The sequence below is a fragment of the Apus apus genome, chromosome 12 (assembly GCF_020740795.1).
Source record: "Apus apus isolate bApuApu2 chromosome 12, bApuApu2.pri.cur, whole genome shotgun sequence".
Lineage (NCBI taxonomy): Eukaryota > Metazoa > Chordata > Aves > Apodiformes > Apodidae > Apus > Apus apus.
The window spans coordinates 8825692-8849947 of NC_067293.1; the positions used below are offsets into that span (position 1 = coordinate 8825692).

Genomic DNA, 24256 nt, shown 5'->3' on the forward strand with positions numbered 1-24256 from the left:
GGAAGGCCCTGAGAACTTATACGGGTGACACGACTGCTCTGGTGAGGCCACACCTGAAGTACAGTGTACAGCTCTGGAGCCCTCAGTGCAGGAAAGACCTGGAGCTGTTGGAGAGGGTCCAGAGAAGGGCCACAAAGATGACCAAAGGGCTGGAGCAGCTCTGCTATGAGACAGGCTGAGAGAGTTGGGGCTGTTTAGCTTGGAGAAGGCTCAGAGAAGACCTTATAGCTGCCTTCCAGTACCTGAAGGGGCTATAGGAAAGCTGGGGAGGGGCTTTTCACCAGAGAGGAGGTAGTGGATAGGACAAGGGGTAATGGTAGTAAACTGAGAGGCGGGAGATTTAGGTTAGACATCATGAAGAAATTCTTCATCATGAGGGTAGTAAAGTGATGGAACAGGTTGCCCAGAGAGGTTGTGGAAGCCCCTCCCTGGAGGTGTTCAAGGCCAGGTTGGATGAGTCTTGTGCAGCCTGGTCTAGTGTGAGGTGTCCCTGCTCATAGCAGGGAGGTTGGAACCTGATGATCTTTACTGTCCCTTCCAACCTTAACCATCTATGATTCTATGATTATACAATTGCAAGGGCTACCCCTAAATCAAATCAGCCCTGTTGGAGTGGTGGTTGCCTTTCTTACAGACATGTGAAGACCCCATTGGGATATCTGTGGTCTGCCTGGTCTTTCAGACATTGCACTAACACTGGAGAAAGGCAATATAAGCAAACCTTGCAGGCCTGCCTTGAAAGCACGAGATGGGCAGGAACTCAACCCAGCTTCAGGCACCTGGGACAGTCAAGGTGGAGGTCCTCCAGGTCCCTCTCCAAAAAAATGAACTCTTCATATTTTTTTGAGCTGGTCAAGGAATAGACTCTGTTGGTCTGACAGCAGAACCTGCTGCTGCTGGTCACTTATAATCCAGAGACAACTGCAAATGAACACAGAGCTTTTCTTGTTGTCTACCATGATTAGAGAGATGCAGAGCGTTGCTCACAAGCTACTAGTGACAGGCAGGTGTTATTAAGACATTACTATTGTTGAGTACTGGGGCTCTGGGACCCAGAAGTGAAACTGAAGAGCTTTGCTTTGTCCAAATTTCTGTTGTGCAACCTTATAGATCCATATGGTGTCACAGAGCTTGTTATGCTGCACACACAAACCACTTATGGGTAGATTTCTGCCTCTATTTATTTGGTTCTTATTCAAAACTCTGTGAGAGGTACATTTTCAGTATCATTTGCATCACTCTGGACTGTTCACGAACTGTTTGCTAGGATACATTGTACCCAGAACTAATTAAAAAGAAAATATGATTGTACTGGCTCCATACAGACACCACGTATGCCATCTTGGGAAGTTCATTAGCAGGAAAAGCAGCTATTTACCTGTTCATCTTCACTGTCTGTCCCGCCTAAACTCAAAGAGCTATGACGCTGAACAGGGTTGGAGGACTGTGGGATAAAATAAGGAAGAGGGTAAGTCAGGGGAAAAGTCACATTGAATTATCTGGGACTGGCTATCCAGTGCTAACCATGAGAAAACACAAGAGGAAAGATAAAGGAAGGGTCACTGAGTCACTGCCTCACAGAATAGGTTTTGTTTGCTCATTGGGGACCAAACATAAAGTAGGAGAACTTCATCCTGTTATGAGATATGCCGTGAAGGTTGATCACATGAGACAATACATTTTATAAAGTCATTTGGGCTTATTGTTGTAAGACCTTCAATTTTACAAATGCTCATATGCTCACTCAAGTCCAAAACCATGTATCTGCTCTGAGAAGGCAATTCCTAATAAAGAAGATAACCCAGCCTCCTCTGAGTCTCATCAGGATCTGTTAACCTCAGACTCAGGATTGTCACTTTCCTGTCAATTCAACTAATATTGCCCTGATTTTGAGGTATTTAATTCCAAAACCACTGATTGTTTAAGATTCTCTTGCAATCCTCATTATTTTTGTTTTTTCTCACCAGCTTTAAAACACCCAAAAACTCTTCCCCTTTCACAGGTGCAGGAAATTGCCAATCTCTGCAGCTTTCTGAAGCTGGAAGACATGATAAGTTTGCTTGTGCACTGTAAGTACTTCAGCTTATTCCAGGACTGGAAGTGGAACAGTCACAGTAACACAACACTCACCCCTGCACAATCCATGTTTTTCTGCTTTCTGCCATGCAGACCTGCCAGGAGAGACTGCCTTGCCCAAAGGCACTGAGGGGTGTCATATCACCTGAATTTATCTCCTCTTTACCTAATGAAATGGGTCACAACTGTCCCAGCACTGGTTACATAAAAGCATAGAAAATTGTACTCAGAGGGGTATTTTTAAGGCCACTTCCTAAGTATCCCTCACAGTGAGAAGTCCACAACCCACCTAGATTTGTTCAGATTCTGACTGATCTGTACCATCAGATTTTATCACAAGCAAGCAAAAAGCTCTGCCCTCTTCTTCAAGGAGATTTTATCACAGTCACTAAAATGACATAACAATCATACCTTGCTTGGTGAATCCGTCAGAACTTCATGAAGGGTTGAAATTTCAGGAGGGCTTCTAGGTAAACCATCATCTTCAGAAAGAGCACCTGCATCTTCCAGCTTCTTTCCAGTTATAACAAGAGGAGGTGATCCAAGTCTGATGTTCTGCTGCAACTGAAGCTGTGGTTGGAAAGGAATTTAGAATATATGCATATATGGCATTATCTATAAGGGACATTTTGGACACGTTCACCCTAGTTGCTCCCATTAGGCATGCAGAAAGTCTTAGTTCATAGAAATACTTGAAGAAACAGGCCATTTACAGAGAACAGCCATTAGTAAAATTTCATTTAGTTGCATTCATCAATGACCCATAATTAGAACTGCCTTTGGTACAAAATGAAAATCAAAATAAGTTTTATTCAGTAAGTTACCAAAGGCAGAAAATTCACCATTCCAGAAAACTGACAGCAGTTTAACTCAATTTAAATTTAAAACTTTAAAAATTCTAGATTCAAGTATTCTTTAAATAATTACATGTATCTGGATGTCCCAAATAGTTACACAAGGTATTGTCAGCCAGCAGTTCCCAGTCCCAGGTTTATGTGGTCAGCTTTCCTACACAAAGTCCTTCCAAATATTGAGAGCTTGTCACCAGCCTCTTCTGCAAAAGCAGCTGAGTCCCACTTTATATATCAAAACAATTTCATTTGATTTCTGGTCCACCCTAACGAATGGCCTGTTAATTTCCCCAGCATCATATCCTGGTCCTGTCTACAGCAAGAATGACAACGGCAGCCAGGAACAACTTTGTAAAGAAATGTGGTGGTTCTTTTCCAAGACTGCACAAAAGAATCCTCTGGCAGGCCCTGACCCTAGCAAAATAAAACAAAGTCTGCAACCTCACAAGCAGCCAGCTGTTCCCTCAAAATAAAAAAGTTCAGATCCCAGGAAACACTATTACTAAAATTTTTGGCTTAAGTCTGTCAGGCATGTCAAAGCTGGAATGGATACAAGTCTGAACAGAAACTTTGTACTTCAACGAAAAACGTTTCAATCAGATATTCCCAAGATAAATAGGCAGGCCTTTTTTTTTTCCTGTTTCTTTGCTTATTAAACCAGACTGGGAAATTCTAGGCCTAATTCTGTATTCTTCTGCAAGCTATGCATTCATTTACATCTCTGTCAAAGACATCTAAATAGTTGCCATTCTTACTCAGCAAGATTCACCTGGAATGTAATTCCTATAGATCTAACAGCCACACAGGACACACAGAGTCACCCTTTAATCTGCCAGGCCCCCAGTTCAAACAGCTTTCCTGGTCTCTCACAGCAATCAAAGAAGTGTCACCAATACAATCTGCAAAAGCAGGACTGATGAAAACTGCACAAAGACTGCAATAGATGGGCAAAACAAGACAGACCAACATACCTGTGCACTTCATGGGAAGGAAAATATAGAAAGCAAATTTTGCTTTTCCTTCTTCTCACAACTTCCCATATTTTATTTATTAAATTTATTACATGCAGACAGCAAAGTGTTGTGGGGGAAACTCTGAATTTATAATCTGTCTTCTACTGGTAGAAGTTAATTTACATTGCTAAGAAAATAACAGCTTTTATTAGTGCTTGGCTTTTATTCTGACAAGAGTCAAGCTCACAGAAAAAGGCTGACTTCTATAGCTATAAAAATAGAGCTGGCAGTATTACATTACCATGCAGGATGATGGATGGATGAAGAGAGGGCACAGTTGACTGCAGATAACATGAAAAGAGCCTTTTTTCCCCAGTGAAGTTCGGTCATATATATAAACATGATTTCTCCTGCTACTCCCATTGTTATATAAAAAAATACCCTGGACTGAAGCTGAGCCTATTTTGCAGTCTTAGGGAGGAACAAGTCCCTCTGCATCTTTTATTACTTAACATATGATGCAATTGTGTTTTGCAATATGAAGTTCACACTGAGCAAAGGAAGAATTTCAATGGCCTTTGGCTGCCTTATCAACATTTTTTTTCAAGTCTCTGGAAAAATGTTAAACTTAATCTCAGCACTCTGAGCTGAGCTGCAACTAATATAACCAACAGTTGATAAGGGAGCTGTCAAGGAGGGTTCAATATATGCCTTGGAAGAAGGAAATGACCTAGCAGAATACAGTGTCCTTTGCTGGCAGAGGTCAAAGGAATCATGATATAAATAAAGCTGTCACAAAGAGTGACATTCCCCACACTTTCACAGCCACTGATGCTAGCATGTACAGTGGAAATATCATACCCAGCATTACCAAAAAGAATAACATAAATAATATACAAAGAATAACAGTGTAAGGGACATGCTACAGTATTAATAAATGGCCTTAACCCAACAGCAGTAGTGATAAAGCAAAGAAAGGAAATCCCATTGGAAGAAGACATGCTGACTGAGGAAAGTTTCAAAGAGTCTATGAACTGGGCTCATGTTACTCACACACTATGAGACGCAGGCAAGGCTGAAAGCACCAGGACTACTCAGAGATGCAGCTTCCAAGAGACATAATAGATTCAAAAGTAGTAAGTCTGGCTTTGGACACTTTAGTCAACAAAGTCTTAAGGCACTCAGCAAAGGAATCAAGCAACAGAGTCTCCCAAGAGACAGCTAATACAAAGCAGCACCATGAATGAGGGGAGGGTGTTCTCACCTGCAAAGTTTTCACTCTTCCAGGTATGCTTTCCTGAGATAACTTGTTGCTTGCCACATTTCCTGCTGCAGACTCAAAAATGAAGACACTGTCATGGGACAAGGCTTTGTTTCCCATGCTTCCTTTGGGCCTGGGAAGAAAGGAAGGAAGAGCAGTCAATGCACTGGATTAAGCCCTCCAACATTTCCCTGCACTACTTGACCATGGCAGAGGGACCATACAGAAGCCAGGGTGGAATGCATCTCAGAGTATCACAGAATCATTCAGGTTGAAAAAGACCTGATCATCAAATTCAACCTTTAACCTAATTCTACTGACCCAGCCTGTTGTTAACCATGTCCCTAAGCACTGCATCTATACAATTTTTAAACACATTCAGGGATGGTGATTCAACCACTTCCTTGGGCAGCCCATTCCAGTGCTTGACAACCCTTTCTGTATATAAGTTTTTCCTGACACCCAACCTAAACCTTGCCTGGTAAAACTTGAAGTCATTTCCTCTCACCCTATCACTAGTTATTAGTGAGTAACTCTGTTTAAAGTCAGATTTTTGCATGTACCTCATTTGGTGTGAATGTGCCTGGCATGAGACAGTAAGGATACACTGGTGTGTGTCATACCTGCCAAAGACTGGGGATTATTTTCCCCCTTCTTGCAAATTTGGGCAGAAATTGTTCTTCTACTACATTAACAAACTTGAATCAAACCCTCTCAGGTCCAACAATAAAAATAGTTCTGTTCAATGATATCATGAACATCACCAGATCCCCTGCCTATTAAAAAATGTAGATGGGACAAGTGTCCACAGACACAGTTACATACCTATCCATGGCCAAGCTGAAGTACCCAGGGAAGATATTCCTGCTCTGCTTCTGTGCTCACCGGGTGTTCAGCCCAGTGAAGCACTGGTGAGTTCCCACAAGAAGCTATTAACTGTGTTGTAAACAACTGGGATTGATTTGGGTTGGGCTAATACATTGCACAGGGCAAATTTTGCACTTGGGTGGAAAGACAAGGAAGGCTCCAAATCTTTTATTCATCAAGTTCCACCAGTGTAGGCAGGCACTGTCTGTACATTACTTTGTCTGAAAGACCACAAGGATGGCCTCTACCAGGATTTAATTCTAGGACTTAACTGGGAAGCAACAGAGAATACTGTCCCATTGTTGGCTGCCAGTCTTGTATCCCACAGTTTACAAGGATTCCTTGGCTCAGGTGCAATGCAAGTTTGACTTTGAGTAACAGGGGTGATTAGGAACAGAACTCTGCCAACGAAAATCTAGTAAGCCTAACACTCTTCTGCAAGGAAATCAAATAGAGTAGGTCTCTGCTATTTGTTTAACCTCAGATTCTTTCTTTATTTAGAAGAAAGCCCTGAAATACTGTGAACTTTCATAAAGCAAATACACCAGGTAAAAAAACCCAAATAAATTACTCTTTTTCCTCCTGCATCTCTCTTCTTTACATTTCTAGAAACAATATCTTCTTTGTCTGCTCAACTAACCCTCCTGCTGCCCCAAAGGTGTATTCAATCAGTACACAGTTGTGCCAAATCTCATAGTAGGAGAAAATAATTTTGCTCTATGTTTATGTTGCATCTAAGACAATCTGAGCTCTTTCTCTCACAGCACAGGGCAGAGCTCATGTTTCCTTCCATCGTATGTAACAGTTAATGTCTGTATTGGCTTATATAAGGAAAGCAGTTCTACACACAAATAAGGTACTTGCCTTATTTCATCATTAGAGGGAATGAAGTAATCTCATTTTTTTGTGTGTTTGATGTCAGAGTCCTTTTCAGCATGAAAGACACTCCATATGTGCAAGACAGAATTTTACTGCATTCAGAAAGTGTCATGCAACTTTTACTTACTGTAATCTCTATTCATTATTAGCTGGCATATTTTATGTACTGCAAGGAGTGCATGTGCGTTAAGATGCATTTACCTTTTCAGTTGGGGATTTCCTTAATTCCTTTACTTGGAATTCTTTAGCAATAAGTGCTGAGGTTTCCTTGTTCTTGAGACTGCCATTACAACATCTCTCTCTCTCTATGTATCACGTGTTTCAAGAGAATGAATGTATTTTCTTCTGGCAGTCAGAATAAGAGCATTTGATTAAATATAAAATGAACTGTAGCTTTAGTACATGAGCCTCTTATGTGCAAATACACATTTGTGTGTAATTCCAGGCAGTGTATCTATATTTGTGCTGAATTTAAAGAAGCCTTACTTAATGTAACTCCACCCTGATTTCCCTATTCAAATGCTCAGTTCATTCATGTGTCACAACACTTGAGCTACCCTGACTGAGGAAATGATGGGACTCTACAGCCAGCAATAAAGCCACTCCTGAGCTCATCATGGCCTGTGATATCTCCCACTTCTTATTGCTGCAACTTTAATTAGTCTTTGAGACAGGGGGAGGAAAGGTGACACAATTCCTTTGGGCAGCCACTCTCAAAAACAACTGCAGCCTGCCAAAGGAGTGAGTGTTCATTACAAAGACCAGAACAACTTTAGATATTGTCCCAGCAACTTTCACTGCTCAAAGCTTCTTAACTGGAACAAGGCTATTTGGGACCAAATTTTCCTCTATGTAAGGTCTGGTATCCTTTTGATGATACAGACAGAAAGTTGTCCATGGCACATGCTGTAAGTTTCCCATCAAGGTTTTTCAATTTCCGTTCAAAACTTATGGCTCAGATTGATTCTCTACATCCTCTTGTCATCTAGGCACATCCCTTTGCCTGTTATAAGAAGCATTTGGCACATCTTGGGGTTTGGTCTCTGGTTAGTGTTCAGAAAAGTTAAATTTTTAAAATATTATGTGGTTTAAAAAAAAAGAAAAAAGGAAAAAAAAAAAAGAAGAAAAAAAAAAGCAAACCACTGCTTCTGCCTCAAGAACAAACAAACAGCAGCATTGTTCTAGGATTGGTTTTGATATTCTGAGTGCCAGAAATTGCAAAGCTCAGGACTCCTTATAAACCTTTCACAAGATGTATTTCCCCTGGCTTTCAGCATCAGGTTTTCCCAAAGGATTATGTTGTTCAGTCTCTCTGGCTACTTACAAAGCATGCCTATGCCATGCAGTGTCTGGACATTATAGGGTTTAATTAGGACAAACATATCCTCCAACTTTTTTTGATAGTCCATCTAATCCTATCTTCAAGGGAAAAACAAAAAGGTTTTACTCACTTCCTGATCTCCAATCTTGCAAAACAGTTCATAATCACTGGAGGATTGTGCTAAGGCAAACAGCAATCGGACATGAAGTACTTGGTTAAAGGCAAGAGAAAGAGTTTGCACCCACATTGCTGCAGAAGCAGACAGCTGATTTTAAGCTGATTTTAAGATCCCTCCTATGGGCTGATGGGGTAAGCTCAGCTGTTCCCAAGCTGTTTGAATTGGGTTAGCTGAATCACTCTAATTCCCCTTGCCCCAGGGAACTGGTTGTGTGGTCACTTACTCTGCTGCTGTTATGCTAACAAACAAAATAAATAGATTGTTGTTTCATTCCCAGATCACTTCCATGATACAGTTGCATAAACACAACAGAGAGAGTGGGAAAGATGGGGCAAGGAGGAACAAGCACCCATGAGAAAGTAACATCTATAAACTTACACTGGAAGAAAAATGGTGTTGGGCTCCACCAGATGCCTTATTTCATGATACAAAGACTTTAATGATAATTTATGGTTTCAGCATGTCCCACTCTAGTCAGCTATTCATGCCCTCTGTCAGTGTCACACCTGCTCAATGTCCCCTTCAACAAAACACTGCAAACCATAGGATGTGGCTGGTGTTTTGCCACACGTTTTTAGTCTGCAGGTCCACAACCCAAGGTTTAGCCTAGTCTGAAAAGAGGCCTTGACTGAGTAGCTAAAAGAAGAGTATGAGGAGGCTGAGGAGATGGAAAACAGCCAAACTATATGTTGCCAGATACTGATCCATGACACCACTGGTGAGAGACATCACCATGTCCAGAGGCTTGTCGCACCCCAGATTCAGAGATGTGAAGTGGAAGTTTTGTGTAGCTTCATGGCCTGAGGTTACCAGAGAAGCAGAGTTAGCAATGCAAGCTAAGTGCTTGTATTACACTAACTGAAAAAAAAAAAAAAAGGACAAGTTTTTGAATCAACATCATTCAGTGATCTGAGAATTCCTCAGGACACACCTTAAGGACTTGCAAACCTCACTCACAGCCCTGCAGGGGTAGCTGACACAAAACTAGAGGCCTTCAGTTGTTATCTATACCTAAATGGCTACATAAGAAAGTTAAAAGAGCAATGTTATACTGATAATACACCAAAAATACTTCTTTCCCTTTACCCCAGCCATGACAGAGGCCACCATTTATGCTATAAAATAGCAACTCGGCATGTATTCTCTGTACTAGCACTACTCAATCATCATCTTCTTTTAAAGTTGCTGCTGCTCAGACCTTCCAGAACAGATTTCAAGCACTAAAACCAATCAGAACAATCTGGGCTATCTGCAGCTTCAGACTAAGAGGTTGGATCACCGCTGCCCCGGCTGCCCTCCCCCTCCTCTCCAGGCTGGCTTTTGAAGCACTACCAAAGAAAGAGGAAATTCCTGGAATTCCTTCATCAGCATTAGGGCTTGTTTTGCGCAAACTTGGACAGAGGTTGCTCCTAAGGGGCCAACTAATGCTTTCATCCGACTGCTGTGAGAGGTCCGCTTTTATTTATGTATTTGCCGTCCCCCCAGCTTACCCAGCCTCCTTGGGCGAGCGAAGCGCAGCAGCGCCGAGCACAGAGACGCTGACATCGCTGCTGGACTGGCTAGGTTTTAAATTACTCTCTCCCCTGGGAGGTGGAGGCTCTTTCCTTTTCTTCTTGGCAAAGAAGTTCTTGAACGTCTGAAATTTGGATTTTTTCTTTCCTGCAACATGAGAGAAATGAAAATGCACGGAAGTCGGAGGTGTTGCTGAGCTTGGAGAACATTGTGTCTTAAATTCTGGAGGAAGCCTCAATGCTAGAGCAGCCCATTCAGCTCTAGTCAGCTCCTTCGTAAATAATTCAGTGCTGGAGCCCAGTGAAAGGTGAAGCTGCAGTTCTTACATTTGCTGCCCATAAAGCAACACTGGCATTAAGCTGACAATACTGCTGCCTACTTAGGTTCCAGTTTATGAAAAACACACCTTGCACAGAGAATGTGTCTACCTACAACTGAACAGTGACCATGCCAATCATATTGATACATTTTCATTAAAAAAAAATATGTCAGTGTCTAACTCTTGTTCTTTACTTAGCTTGGTTCAGTTCTGCTTTATCTTTACTCAGTGCTGTAAAGAGAGAACCCCTGAAGGATATTCAACGTAGGGCAAAAAGATTGAAAATGGCAAAAGAATTTATAAACCCTAAAACCAAAATATCTGTTTACATATTAATCCACTGCCCCAACATAAAATCAAAAGCTCCTCCAAGGACAATGAGCAAATTAAATTAAGACACTGCCCTGCAGAACAAGAAACCCCCAAACACAGCAGCCTTAAGAACACAATTAGAAAATTGTTCATCTGATTTCAGATTTTCCATTGTCCAAATACAAAAAGAACAAAATAAACTATACATCACTGACTTTTTTCATTTTTTACTACCTAAGATACTTTAACATTCTTATTTGTATTTTCTTTAAGCACACAAGTGCTGTATTTTGTCACTGACCTTACACTGAGGGGTCAGTTTGGAGTAGTTTGGGTAAAACTATTGTTCTAAGACCCCTGAGATTGACTTAAATACATATGCAGAGCAATAACATCACTGCATATCTGAGCCAAATTCATTGTTTAATTAATACTTTGCAGCAGTTGGCGTAATAAATGCCCACAGCTGGTGGATTTCTTCACAAGCAAGGCATTATTTCAGCACAATTATTGTCTTCTCCCAGCAATGATTTAGTCGCTGATGCTCTGCCTCAACGTGTGCCCTGTACGTGTAGGGAGCTCTGCCAAAGGGCCTTATCTGGGCTGAAACTGTGCCACCACACAGCTGCACTAGACAGTGGCCACTTTGAGAAATAAACAATGATACTGAGATCTACTCAGCCTGTCTCCTCCCTGCTCTCAAGAGCAGTGCCAGCACCACGTGTCAGGACACACACAAGGACCCTGCGACACTGTCCAGCACCGACTGGTGAAACCAGCCACCCCCCTGGCCAGGAAAGGCCAGAACACTGCTGTCCAAGGGCCCAGGGCTGTCACCGAGACCAAATTATCTCTCAAACCATGCAGAGCAAAACTATCGATGGAGTCTCACTCACCTGAGTAACACTGGGATGTGGCACTCCTCTGGAGGGCTTATCAGTGGAAGACTTTTTTACCTTCCACTGCTGCTTATCAGGTAGTAAGTGAATGAGATAGTCACAGAAAACATGCAGGTTATATTGCCTGCCCCGACTACAGAGCTGACCCTAAGGCTTTTGGATTTGTTAAGACTGTCACAGGGCTTAATGAGTTGCATGCCGTGCCCACAGCAAGAACTGGTAAGACAAGACAGGACACAGAGCAACTGGAAGACCATGGTGCCTCCCAAATAAGTGTTGGGTGTCCTTTAGAGTCTTTAGCAATGCCTGCTTACCACTCCTGCCATTTGTATCAGCAATTAGAAAACATACATAGTATTCTCCCAGAAAACTTGACAAAGCTGAGATGTTTTCATTTTATATGAGCAAAACAAAAGATTAAAAAGTTCCATGAAAGCAGTGCTTCAAAACTATCAATTCAGCAATGTCTGCTAACACAGTCCAATGACTTGAACAAAATGGCAGACTTTGTTATTTGCAGAGAGTTCTGCAACTTTAAGGCTGTCTAAATGGAAAACATGGACATTGTCATATACACTTGTCAGCTGACAGAAAGTAAGTTTGATTCTAGTGCAAGTATTACTTATGAGCTTAATTAGATGCTGCTGCTTCCAGAGAACCAGGGGAATGTTAAAAAAAAACCCCACGTGCCCGTTTGACACACCGTTACAAGGAGGCTGCTTTTATTTAAAAGTGCCTACATTTCAGTGCACTGTGAAGTAGCTCAACATATCACTAAATTGGTGGAGTGCTCTGTGATACTTGAACTAATAAGATACAGGAGGATCTTAGCACTTAAAATAGAAAAAAAATCTTTATATTAAAAAAATCCAGTCAAAGCAAGAAACAAAATCCAGGCTCAGACATCTATTCCCATTTCCCCTTCACCCACTGATGAATAATGAGTCATGATTTTTTGATCCTTATGGCTACCAATCTTCAATTTTACTGCATTAAAAAGAAAATATTAACATCAGAGGCTACTGCTCTATAAAGCAAAAGCCCTCCCAAAAATTAGTTGTTGATGCTATTATTTAGCCCACTATAACACAAAAGGAGCAGGACTAAGAATTTTGCTTTCTCTGTAAAGTTTGTTACTGTTTATGTAATGACTATTTAATTGTTTTTCCTGTGCACAGAGAGAACTAATGCACATCCTATTGCTCTTTGCATGGTTCTTCCCTGTAAGAAGACAGAAGAGAAAATTATGCTTTTTCCAGTGCTAAACTGAAACTGTAAAAAGCATAGGGAACATCTGATTTGGGAGTTCAATTATCATATTTCTAATTAAACAGTTAATTTGGGGATCTTGTATTCTCTCTGACTTCCTAGGGCATGTTCAGGACACATTTTATATTTTTTCCCCAAATCCAAGGACTAGATACCTTCCCCAATAAAAACACATGATGAAAAACCACACAGACAAGATTCTCAGAAAATACCATTATTCTAGCTTCATAAAAAATACCTGATATTGCCAGAAAGGCAATTACATTCTGAAATTCTGTAAGGTTAACTTTGGGTGCTAGCAGGTTTTGGACAGTGAGCTGGTTACTGCCATCAAGGAGCAGCATACACTGGAAGTCCTCTACTACTAGTCAGGCAATAAGGTAAACCTCAAGAAATTAATCTAATTGACTAGACTAAAAAGGCTGGGAATTTTAAAGGACAAAGTAAGATGACCTTTCAAACATAAACACTTAAGATGATGGCAAGATGTCAGCCAAATAAAAGAAAAAAAAAAAGTTATATGACAGCCACTTCTCCTGTGCCTCAGCCATGAGGTTCTTCATATTCACCTGCTTCCTCAAGAACAGTCTGAACACTGGCAAAGGAGATTGACTTTAATTAAGCCAGCTCTTTGGCATAAGTAAGATCTTTCCTTTCTTGCTTATTATTCCATTCCCACATGGCTGTTTGCATAAGCCCATAACAGATTAAAGAATAAGTAACAAATGGTTGTGGCCAGTAGCAGAGGATGGGGCTGCAGTGGGGGTACTGACACAGCTCCTCACAGACAGAGGCTGGCTAACAGGCTCACCTCCCACCTCTCTAGGATCCATCAAAGCAGGCACAAAACTCAGCCCCTCCAGCTCTCATGTCCTGTTTTTGAAAACCCAGGCCAGAACTGGAAGGAATGTCCTCCATCAGCTTACAACTCTCCAGTACTGCGTATTAAAGGATCCTTCCCATAATATTGCCAGCTGACAAAACCACATAGAATGTTTTCTACACTACAAAAACCAAAACAACACTGCAAAACAAGTCACTACGCACCTCACAACCTGAAGAAAATAAATCTTGACTTCCAAGTCAGCTGTATATTTGGAGAACAACTGCTTACCTGTGCACTCTTCAACTGTCCCTCCTGTTTCAGGTGACTGTGTGACCTCTGCTGGCCCCGTAGCCATGATATAGTCACTGAAATAGAGATGAAAGCATCAGTTAAACTTTAGTTCACTTTCCCAGAACAATATGGTCCTACCCAGCATGAAAAACACAACTAGATCCTTTCTGACATTGCCTATGAAATGCTCATCACAAACATGGCTTGCACACTTTTCTGCACTTCAGCCACAGAGCTTCTCATTTTTCAGTAATACTTCTTTGTCGACGCAAAACTAACCAGTCTAATTTGTTGCCACTATCTTTCTTTGTAGGAAAATGAGGATCAAAGTTTGAATGAATGAAAGACGTTGTGAAACTTGCTCAGCAAAGACTGTAATGCTTCCCAGTCTCAGGGTGATGAACCTTTATGATTCCTCTTTGCTAGAGAGTGACAGCTCCATGCTACTCTGAAAAACATCTTAGTAAGGGCTCTGCTGCGGAGCATCCATGTATTACAGTGTCCACACAGCAGGCACCAGGCTAGTCTGTCATCATTACTAAAATTAGTTAAGCATCAGCACTGAAGCATCATCCCAGCCTGTGCTACATTTGTGGAAACCAATAGATCAAATTTATTTTGGATCCAGTGCAATTAGCTTTTAGCCACAAGCTTTGAAACCTTATCGCAAGCAGGGCTATTGATCAACCAAAATAGCTGATGGCATCATCTTCCTCCCTGATGAAAACAAAAGTTCAGCTTAGTTTTAAGATCATTCAATGTTAACTGGCTCTACTTTGTATTTTCCAAGACTTCTAAATGGGTGTCTGTCAGAGACAAAGGAATTAAGCAGCAGATCACAAGAGTTACAGTACAAATGTCAAGAGAAAATGGAAACGTGACAGTTTAGCTGGGTAGCTCATAAATAGTGTCCTTTGTTATGGAAGATATCTAGGTGATACATTTACATGGTTAGCAGTTCCAACACACCCTGTCAGGTCTCGAAGAGTAAAAAATCTTTACAAGCATGCAAAAATACCCAGAAACAAATCCTGCTCCCTTTTCTGCACAGACTTCATCTAACAACCTCAAAGTGGTATAACAGTACTGCCAAGTTAATTATCTCTACATCAAGCAAGATTATGATCCTATAATAATTTGGACCCACTAAACTAATCTATTTCTTCTGTATCACCACACATTCTATAGTGTGTCATGCACAAAAGCACTTGGGCACTCCTATGAACCCAGATAACTTTAAAAGATAAGGTGCACAAAATCAGAGGCAGAGGAGATGGGACTGTAAAAAGACAGATCATCAAGGTAAAATAGGCAGAGCTCCTTGTGAAAAAAGGGACCACAGAGTAAGCTTTCCTTGTACTGTCCACACAGGTTTTCAAACTGCTGTGCTACTAAACTGTAGGCAGAAATGGAGGAGACCAGACAGAATGTAGTTTTCTTCCCTTTTAAAACAGCTCATCGGTGAGCAGTGAACACAGAAGTGCATTAACACACTGACGTTCCAAATAATCTCATCTAACTTTCTAGAAATCTATGAAAAAGGCATTGCAATGACCAGGACTGATTATATCTTTTCCAAATAAGATGCACTGAGGGTGTTTTTAAACAATCATTAAATGATATTGAGAAGCAACAAAAATAAGACTTTCAAGATTTTCCCTTTTGGTTTATCATAACCATTCCACTGTTCTCCATTTTTTCCCCATATCTCATCAATTATCCATGAAAATGTCTGCATTTCCCACATATTTTGATTAAAGTAGTCATCAGCAGACTTTCTCACACTCTTTCTCTGTATTAAAAAGAAATTCAGTTTCAATTTTCCCGTTCAACTTTATACAAGATGCGTATCAATTATGTTACATTCTTCTTGAGGGAAAAGGAAAAGCATTTGAAATAAAACATTTAAGAAAGCACTCAACAAATTTACAAGGAGAAACGGGCAAGTCTCCAGACTTGAGCTTATTTTCACAGAATGTGAGTGGGCCTGACATTTGGCTCATTTAGTCTTCTAACTTCTGCTTTGTCCTCCTTCAGTAAAATCAAAGCAAGACAAATCACTGCTTTCACATCCAGCTTTGTTTTAAGTGGCTCTACATTTATTTAAATTACTCAATCATCTCAGCTGCTCAGTCAGAATCCTTCCAGCCTTTGGAGATATTTTGACTGCTGTGTCTTTTACAACTGCAAGCATTTATTTCCAGTTGGTATATCTTTTATACCAGCAGAACAGTAATTGGAAAGCACTTCAGCTCTGAGGCAATCTCTTCACAGTCAGATCAGCTCCTGTATTAACTCAGTTTTATAACTCAGTTCTCTGGGGCATATGGAGGCCAAGTATCAACTGCAAGGATGCATCAGTTGATTGCAAATGTGCCCCATTTAGGACGTAATGGTTTGGTGCCCTATCATCTTTTTCCAGTGAACTGAACAGTGACTTGAGGTGAGGGAAACCATAGCAGATTTTTCCAAGGTTTAAGTTAGCAACCCTTTGAATGCCAAGAAACAAAATAATGTTTACAGCAAAGTGTAAATTCTATCACTAAAAGCTCAGTGACACACCTGAAAGAAAGTTAGAAATTAGATTACATTTAGACTTCAAATTCTGGTAGCAGTGAGTTGTACTTTACAGAGAACAGCTAGCAAATGTTCTGAGCAACAAACTCTTGCCTGGGGTTCAATGTAGTGGAGAGAGGACAAAACCCCATCAAAACAAACACATGTGAGTGCACAGGCATTAACTGATCGAACCTTCAGATATTCAGCACTTCCAGGCCTTGATGAGAGCAGACTGATGCAGTGTCAGGATGTATCAATGCCATGTATGCTCAGTTCAATCAGCTGTACCATCCACGTGAGCTTTTCCAGAGCATTATGCTGTTAGAGACAAAGTTTTAAACAAATACTGAATGTGGATTGATTTTTAGTGATAAAAATATCAGGTTAAATAAGTGGCCTTTTGGAGCAGTATTTCGGATACTCTCCAAGCTAGGAGATGCTAGAGGACAGCTGGGAGAAGGAGCTCACAGAGGGACAACAGAGACTGTCCTCAGTGCGGAGCAGCCAAGGCACAGTGACAGACTGACAGCTGTGGCTGGCCAAGGTAGCAGAGCTGTCAAGTCCCAGCTACTGTTTCCTTCCCACTACAAGTGGAACAGTGGGTCACATTTCCCCAGTCTACAACTTTCTAATAATATTCTTAATCCTCTCTCAAACAGCATTTGCAGTCCCTGCATGTGCACAGGCCTCCTGCTGCAGAGGTACGGTACAAACAAGATGCTGAGTCTCTGTTAGAAAACCTTTCAAGCCAGGCCTGACCCTGCCCACTAAGTCCACTGCAACAATTGCTGTGTAAGGCCATGGAAGAGACTGAAAGCTTCTTGAGACCAGCAAGGATGTTCACCTCTCCTTGCACAGGGTGATGGGCTGAATTATTACACCTATGAATTAATGAATTACTTGCAAACATTGAAGTGGCCTCCTATACAAATGCAATCACAACAATAAACCTGACATTACTAGACCCTATTTATATTGTCAGGGTGTATTTTAAAGCAATAAAATTCTTACAAAGTTGCAGTGCTTTCTTTAATTTCAAAGCAGGCAACAGTACCTGGTTAGCAATCATCAATACCCTCACCTGGCTTGCCGATTTAGATCTAGGCTCCCTGCTATCCCATACAAAACTTCCATTAATTACCCTACTGTGTTGCCTTCTCTTGGGGCTCTTCAATTCATTGAAACAACTAATGAGTCTTAAAACAAATCTCTGGGAACAGGAGAAATATCTTTGTCTCCATTTTACAAACTGGGACAACTGGACACATATTTGGAGTGCTCTACAGGAGATCAGTGATAGGGCAAAAGAAATAAGTCCCAGGGTGGTGTTTTGACCATTCCCCCTTCTCAGCTGAGTACATCACTGAATATGTACATCAGATGGGGGCAGAATGCTAAAAGAAGAAAAGATAATTCCCTTTCACTGACTGGTTTGTATATTTAAGGACTTCTGGGAAGTTAGTATTGTGCAGGACTCAAATTTCCTGCATTTAACAAAGGCTCAAGACAAAAAGAAACACTTTCTGCTCAGCCTCAGAAAAGGAACAGAGCCTCCTTGCTGTCTCTCCAGTGGAGCAGAAGATTTGGAGACTCCACAGCAAGCAAGCAACATCCCACCTTTAGTATTTCTTCAGCTTCAGCCCCATGCTTCTGTATAAGCATTCCGGAAGGCCTTAGACAGAGAGATCAAAGGAGATGCTGAACCCTGAACAGCCTCTTCCCTACCAAACAAATGCTTGAGGAAATAAAGACTCAAGAATATGAGGCACTGCATTCAGTTAGCATCTGCAGAGCCTATAGAAGACAGACAACGGCAGGCAGCCAAGAGAAAGAGGTGAATTTTTTTTTCTGTGGAGCTTTTAAAGACCAATTTTCTTCATGCTACAAAAATTATTTGAAATCAAGCTTATGTACCAGATTTCAGGACACACACTTAGCACAGCAAGCTGGATCAGTATAGGAAAATGCATGCCCCTCAACTGGTCTTTTAGGCCCCCAGCCTGCAGCCAGCCTCCCCCCAGAACACAGTTCAAGCTACTGCAGCACCTTGGAGAAAGCCCCTCTTTTTATCAGGGGCATCAAGTTTCAAAAAAGCCGCAAAATGCAGGATGGTTTAGTATTCAATTACATTCCACAGCAAAAGGAGAGTGCCAGGTTAAATTCTTCCTCTGTCTTATTAAAGCACATTAGAGGACTTTGTTCTGACAAAATGTGGTCGGTTGCTTTCCTCTCCGGGAACCCTACAAGCTCACTATTAATGAACGTGTTAATCCAGCTACAGGAAGTGAAGTTCACCCTCTGCAACTCCACAGAACAGGATTTCAGAGTCAATCATAAAGCAGAGAGCCAGCAAGACTTCTATTCAATTTCCATATCCCTTGAGCATATCAGAAACTCAACAAAAAAAGCTCCCTTTGCTCTCTGTGCAATGAGCCAAGCAAGGTGCATGCTCAAGAAACATGCAGAATAGTGTGGGATCCCACAAACAACTGCTGAAACAGGCTATGACCCAAAATGACAGCAGGAACTGGGATCTGACCTTGCAGAACTGATCCCACTGTACTCCTCTAGAGTGTAGTGCTCCTAAGATGAAATTCCCAGATTTATTTGCCAACCCCTCACTGGCATGTCCCTTGCCAGCCTGTGACTGGTTATGTATATGTAAGAGAACAGCACAAACAGCAGTTTACATTAGGACTCTTGCTACTGCCTCCACTGATAACAGTGAAGGGAGGAGTTTACAAAGGTAATTAATATTGCTCTTGTAATTTTCATGGAAGGAGGGAGAGTTTAAGAATGTTTAAGGTCCTTTTCCAAGGATCACAAATAACACAGCTATAGTAGCCATCAGGAAGTTTGGAGAAGCAACTAGATAATATTTAATATCAATAAAATACTCTCCCAGGATCAAGTAGAGGGTCATAATTCCCCATAGCAACAGACAATATTCAGCTCCTACTCTTGAAGAGATAACCAGAGCAAACAACCACGCACATAAAGAGATCTTTTCACAGCTTTCACACTTTGTATTCAGATGACACCCTCTCATTGCCCTGTCCCCACACCTTGGCTTCTCCAAGAAGGCTTCCCAGAACACAGGTCCCAATGTGCTGAACTGTTTTTACCTACCATCTGCTTTGAGAAGCCTCTGTCTGACAGTGGTTCTGAAGGATTCCTGCTATTCAGCAGTGCCTGAAGCATTATGTGCTGCCCTCCCTGTGAGTGTGTGTGTGTAACACTAATGGAAAGCAGCTGGTGGGCTGAAGCCGACTCAGGAAAAAAAAAAGTAACTGGAGGAAATGCCTTTCATACAGTCACACAGGCTCAGTCTGTAATTGTGTGAGAAGCCAAAAGGATAAGAAGGGGGAAGGGCAAATGAGACAGAAACATTCATAAGCTACTACAGAAATGCACTCTTACCTGTCCAGGAACTGAGAGAGTAAATGTCCCTGTCCCCTGCATTCCACCCCATCCCCACAGAATTGCTCCCTCTCAGCAGTCATGCTATTTGCTAAATCACTGCACAATGGGCCCCCTGCACATGGGCACACAACTGTATCTGCACACACACACACTTGTGGAACCTTAAACCTGAGGCTGGTACCAGTAGCAGAGCAGCTTGTCTGTACTCAGCTTGAGAGGCCAAACTGAATCCAAGCTACCACAGCTTTGCAACACTTGGCACCCGTGCCAGACAGATTAACCTGTTTTGGATGTGCCACCTCAAGCTGCCCACATATACCTAATTACTCTGCAGTGCTTGTCAGCATGACCTTGTGCAGCTGCTGTCACTGTAAGGATCTCCACTGCAAGTTTGTATCTGCTCAGACAATAAGAAAGTATCTACCTGTTTGCCAAAAGCTAAGTAAAATGTTTCTGAACAGCCTATCCCTGATAATAATGTATCACATAGTTTTTCTAATGCATTTTCTGGCCTGCATCAATCAGGAGAAATGTGACTGAGCTTTGCTCAAATCAAGACTGGCACTAACACAGTCGTGATCTCAGCACACACAAGAGCCCAGCCAACATTTTGGGACCAGACCACCTCCATTTTAAAGGAACATACATTAAACAACCCAGCTGAATTGCAGCATTTGGCATTAGCACAGGAATTAGTGTTTTTCCCATGTAGTAATACTTTTTCTTTACATTACCACACCAGGGAAGTTTCAGGAAACAGCTGGAATGCAGATCTTCTTCCACTCTTCCAAAAAAAGAAGCAGCAGAGTCATCCAGCATCCATGTTAAGGAGCTACTTACACAGCCAGCAGAAGGAGACACTCTCAGATCTACTTGACATGCGTTGATTTGGTGTAGCAGGGACAGAGAGGGAACATGCATTTAGCAATCAGCAAGTCTGTGACCAAAGGCTGCCTTTGCCAGTTATGGAGCTACACCCAGTCAGCAGGACTGCCTTGGGAAACAGTTCCAAGCACAAAGCAACAGGAAGTGTCAAGCCACTATCATGAACAGCAGAGATGCCTCATGCCAGCAGAGTCAAGATGTCAGTGAGTCAAGTATCAGAATAAAAGCTAAGTTTACTGTCTCTGCCTCTTCATGTGGCAAATTCAATAAATATGTGTGATATTCCATCCCAGACCTGGCTGGTGGGCGTGTTTGACCACTGTTTCCTAGCCTGTGTATGTGCTTTTTACCCTCTCTGTAAACTCCTAATTCATTTTATTCTACCTGTGGCCTCCCACCATAAAGTTTGATGACTGATACCTGACCTGTGGGGTGCAGAGCCCTGGGAGTCCATGGGCTGCTCCACAGGGATCAGCAAAAGGTAGTTAAGGAAGGGAAATTACCATCAGCTGGCTTCAACATGCCCTACAGAGGCTTGTCTAAGAAAACTCCATGGAAATTGCCAATATCTGCAAACTGTGAAGGTGACAGTTATTAGTTTAGACAGTGAAAACTTTGAGACAGAGCTCATCTTTTAAACATATCCTAGCAGACAGAGACTACTGGGCTGGGACTTCGGAGAATTGGCTGATTTTCCTGACTCTGTCACTGGATAACAGGGCAAATTACTGGATTTCTGACAGTAGCTGAGTTATTTATCACCCAGCCTTGAGTTTCTTTACCTGTGGAATTAAGATGGTCACACTGAACACCTGGAAAGCTTAACAGAGCTAAGCACAACCTCTGCTATGGGAGACCAGCATGCTGGAATCAGACCAATAGACACTGCTATCAAGTGGTACCAGTACACACCATAACATTTTGCAAGAGTAGGCTGCATATCTGCCATGCCCCTGTATTTGAGTCTCACACTGATTTCCGAGACCTTATCCTCACAAAATGTGAAGAGTCATTATGTCCTGGGCCTGAAAGAAGAGAGTCTAGAGACATTTTTACCAAATTAAGCTGCCTGAATATTGCAGGGGAAATGAGGCTGAAACAATAGCAAACTGAATGCCAGAACTGACACATGGGACTTTAGGCTATGTCTAAAGCTTTCTTTTTTGTAAGGTTTTTCCAAAACAGTCACTTATCCCTCAATTTGTGGGTTAAAGAACAACTTAAGGACAGGGAAAACTAAAAAAAAATCTTCAGATAAATCAAATTTCCCAGGATACATTTCTTCCAAGAGGAGATAAAATAGATATTTAATGCCCAAGAACTCAAAGAGCACTGAAAAAAAAAGCAAGGCTAACAGAAATTTCCAGGATGAACTGTGTTATGAATTTTCACTCTGAAGATCAAACTGTCATAAAAACAGCCAGCCATCTTTTGGCTATAAGAGAGCAAATAAAACACAGGCTTTGTGGTCTCAGAGGCTGCCTTTGGCAGGAAGCTCAGGAAATCTCTTTTCATGTGAAGTCCCAAAACTTATTTGAGGCAACATCTACTGCTTGTACACACACAGAAATAAAAAAAAGGCCAGCTCCCTCCTATGTTGAAACATACTGTGGCTGCCTGGCTAAACCCCCTGAGTTCTCACTGCCCATGGGTATTTCTACAATTCAGACCCTATTTTGGCTGCTGATGAAGGAAGGTCAGGGTGGCTTCCTTGCTTGCAGAAGGAGTTCTTCAGGAGCTATGTGTGGGGTTTGAAAGTCTCCTTTTTTCGCTCTAAAAGAAACCTCATCCTGTCTCTGCTTTTCTCTCTTGGGTACTCTCTCTGGAGCCTCAAGTTAGACACTTGGTCTTGAAGCACATGAAGATATGTTAGAGGAAGAACATGTATGTGCTTAAAGTGGTCCCTGAGCCATTTTTGTCCCAAAGGCATCTACTGACTTTTCTCTTTAATATGAGCAACCACTAAAAAGGGATCCTGCTTCTCTGGGATTACAGCCCCAAGTACCTCTCTAAAAAAGGATCATCTAAAATAAGGTTATGTGAGCTAATGCTGTTTTGCTTCAATGTAAACCGTGTTTTGAAGAAGGCAGTAAGGCAGCATCAGGGAGCAGGGACAGTATGTGACAGTAGAAAAACCCAGGAAGGTGACACCAAAGACAACAAGGACTGCAAGATGGGGTGCTGACAAATAGACAGGGGATGTGTGGGGTGTGTGTGAAATCAGACAGTGACAGACATTCTGTAAGGTCTCCACAAGCCAAGGCTGCAAGAAAGGAATTGATAAGATGACTTACACTTTTTCAAGGAAAGCAATTAAATTTCAACTTCTGGAACATTCTTTTCACTACTCTGAGATGATGGAAAGCTGTTTGACTGCTAGAGTGAACCAGCAAACAATCCCTCTGCACCCCTGTCAGATTTGTATTTTCCCATGTACAGATAACTTGATGATTAACATGATGTCTGCATTGTAATTCTGAGCTAGAGCATTCCAATACATCCCATTTGCATCCGAAACACTGTGTGGATCAGAACTGCATTGTTAGACAAGTGATAACTACAAGCCCTGGCAAAAGCACACAGTTACATATTTCTGAGGATGAATAAGCATAAATGAATTCTTCATGAATAAAAGTCAAACATTTAGTTCACTAATTAGCACCAGATCCTGGAAACTCAGAGGCCAAAAGAAACAAGCACCACAAAACGCTGAAGCTGGAATGCTGCCTTAGCTCTGGCTGGATGGTGCAAGAGCAGAACCAGGCAGCTTTGTCTGCACAGCCAAGTTACCCTGTAGCACAGTGACAGGATACAGCAGACCACAGCACACCTTGGTACCTGTACACCCATATGAATGCAGCAGCACTTACTGCCATAAAGATACAGTTAAAAAAATAATCATGTGTGTGGCCCAGGTCTCAACTTGTTCACATACACCATGTTGAAATGCTGAGCTGTTGGCACAGCCCTGACTGCTGCCACAGTGATGAGCAGTGACAGCTCAGCATCTCCAAGCAAATTCAAACAGGATATTAACTAAATGACTTTTTTGTTTGAACAGTGACTCCCACAACGGAGCCTTGGAGGGCCACCTGTTATCTTTATACAAATAATTATTAATAATAACAAGATACACAGGCAAAAAAAGTCTGCAGTTGCTATTTGCTGTATTCAAACTGCTGCTCTAGAAGTTGATCCACAATAGTTTTACCAACCTTGAAACTACAACAGATTTAATGAGAACTATAAACCTGGATCACATTAGAGTAGACCACCTTGAGCTCAATTGTTCCCTTACAGTAGCAATCCTCAGAAGATATATTAATCTCCCCAGCTGGCTGTAAGGGTACAAAGCTAGACACTTAGAGCAGCAGAAGTTACTGTATAAGAAGAGAGCATAAGGCAAAATTATGACAAGATGTTTTCATGGTTCAGTCTGGCAAAATAACATAGACAAAAAATCTGACAACCAAATGGTGCAGAAGAGTGAGAATCACATTCAGTGTGTTGTCCCAAACTAAGAAGCTTCTGCTTCAGCACAAGAGAAACAGGACAGGCAGCATTAGAGGTGCATG

The 24256-nt window shown here is 41.6% G+C and overlaps 1 protein-coding gene across 3 annotated transcripts in view; it reads right to left on the reverse strand.

The window, feature by feature from the left end:
- Window positions 1-24256, reverse strand: part of KIAA1210 (KIAA1210 ortholog) — a 41436-nt gene that overhangs the window by 13421 nt on the left and 3759 nt on the right. For 2 of the 3 annotated variants that reach the window (XM_051630609.1, XM_051630611.1), the window contains exons 2-6: window positions 13812-13888; window positions 9877-10045; window positions 5145-5274; window positions 2488-2646; window positions 1379-1444 (exon numbers count right to left, since the gene is read on the reverse strand). In XM_051630609.1, the coding sequence (XP_051486569.1) occupies window positions 1379-1444; window positions 2488-2646; window positions 5145-5274; window positions 9877-10045; window positions 13812-13888 (601 nt within the window). Of the gene's footprint in view, window positions 1-1378; window positions 1445-2487; window positions 2647-5144; window positions 5275-9876; window positions 10046-13811; window positions 13889-16565; window positions 16692-24256 lie in introns of all 3 variants that reach the window. The other variant, XM_051630610.1, reaches the window with a different exon arrangement.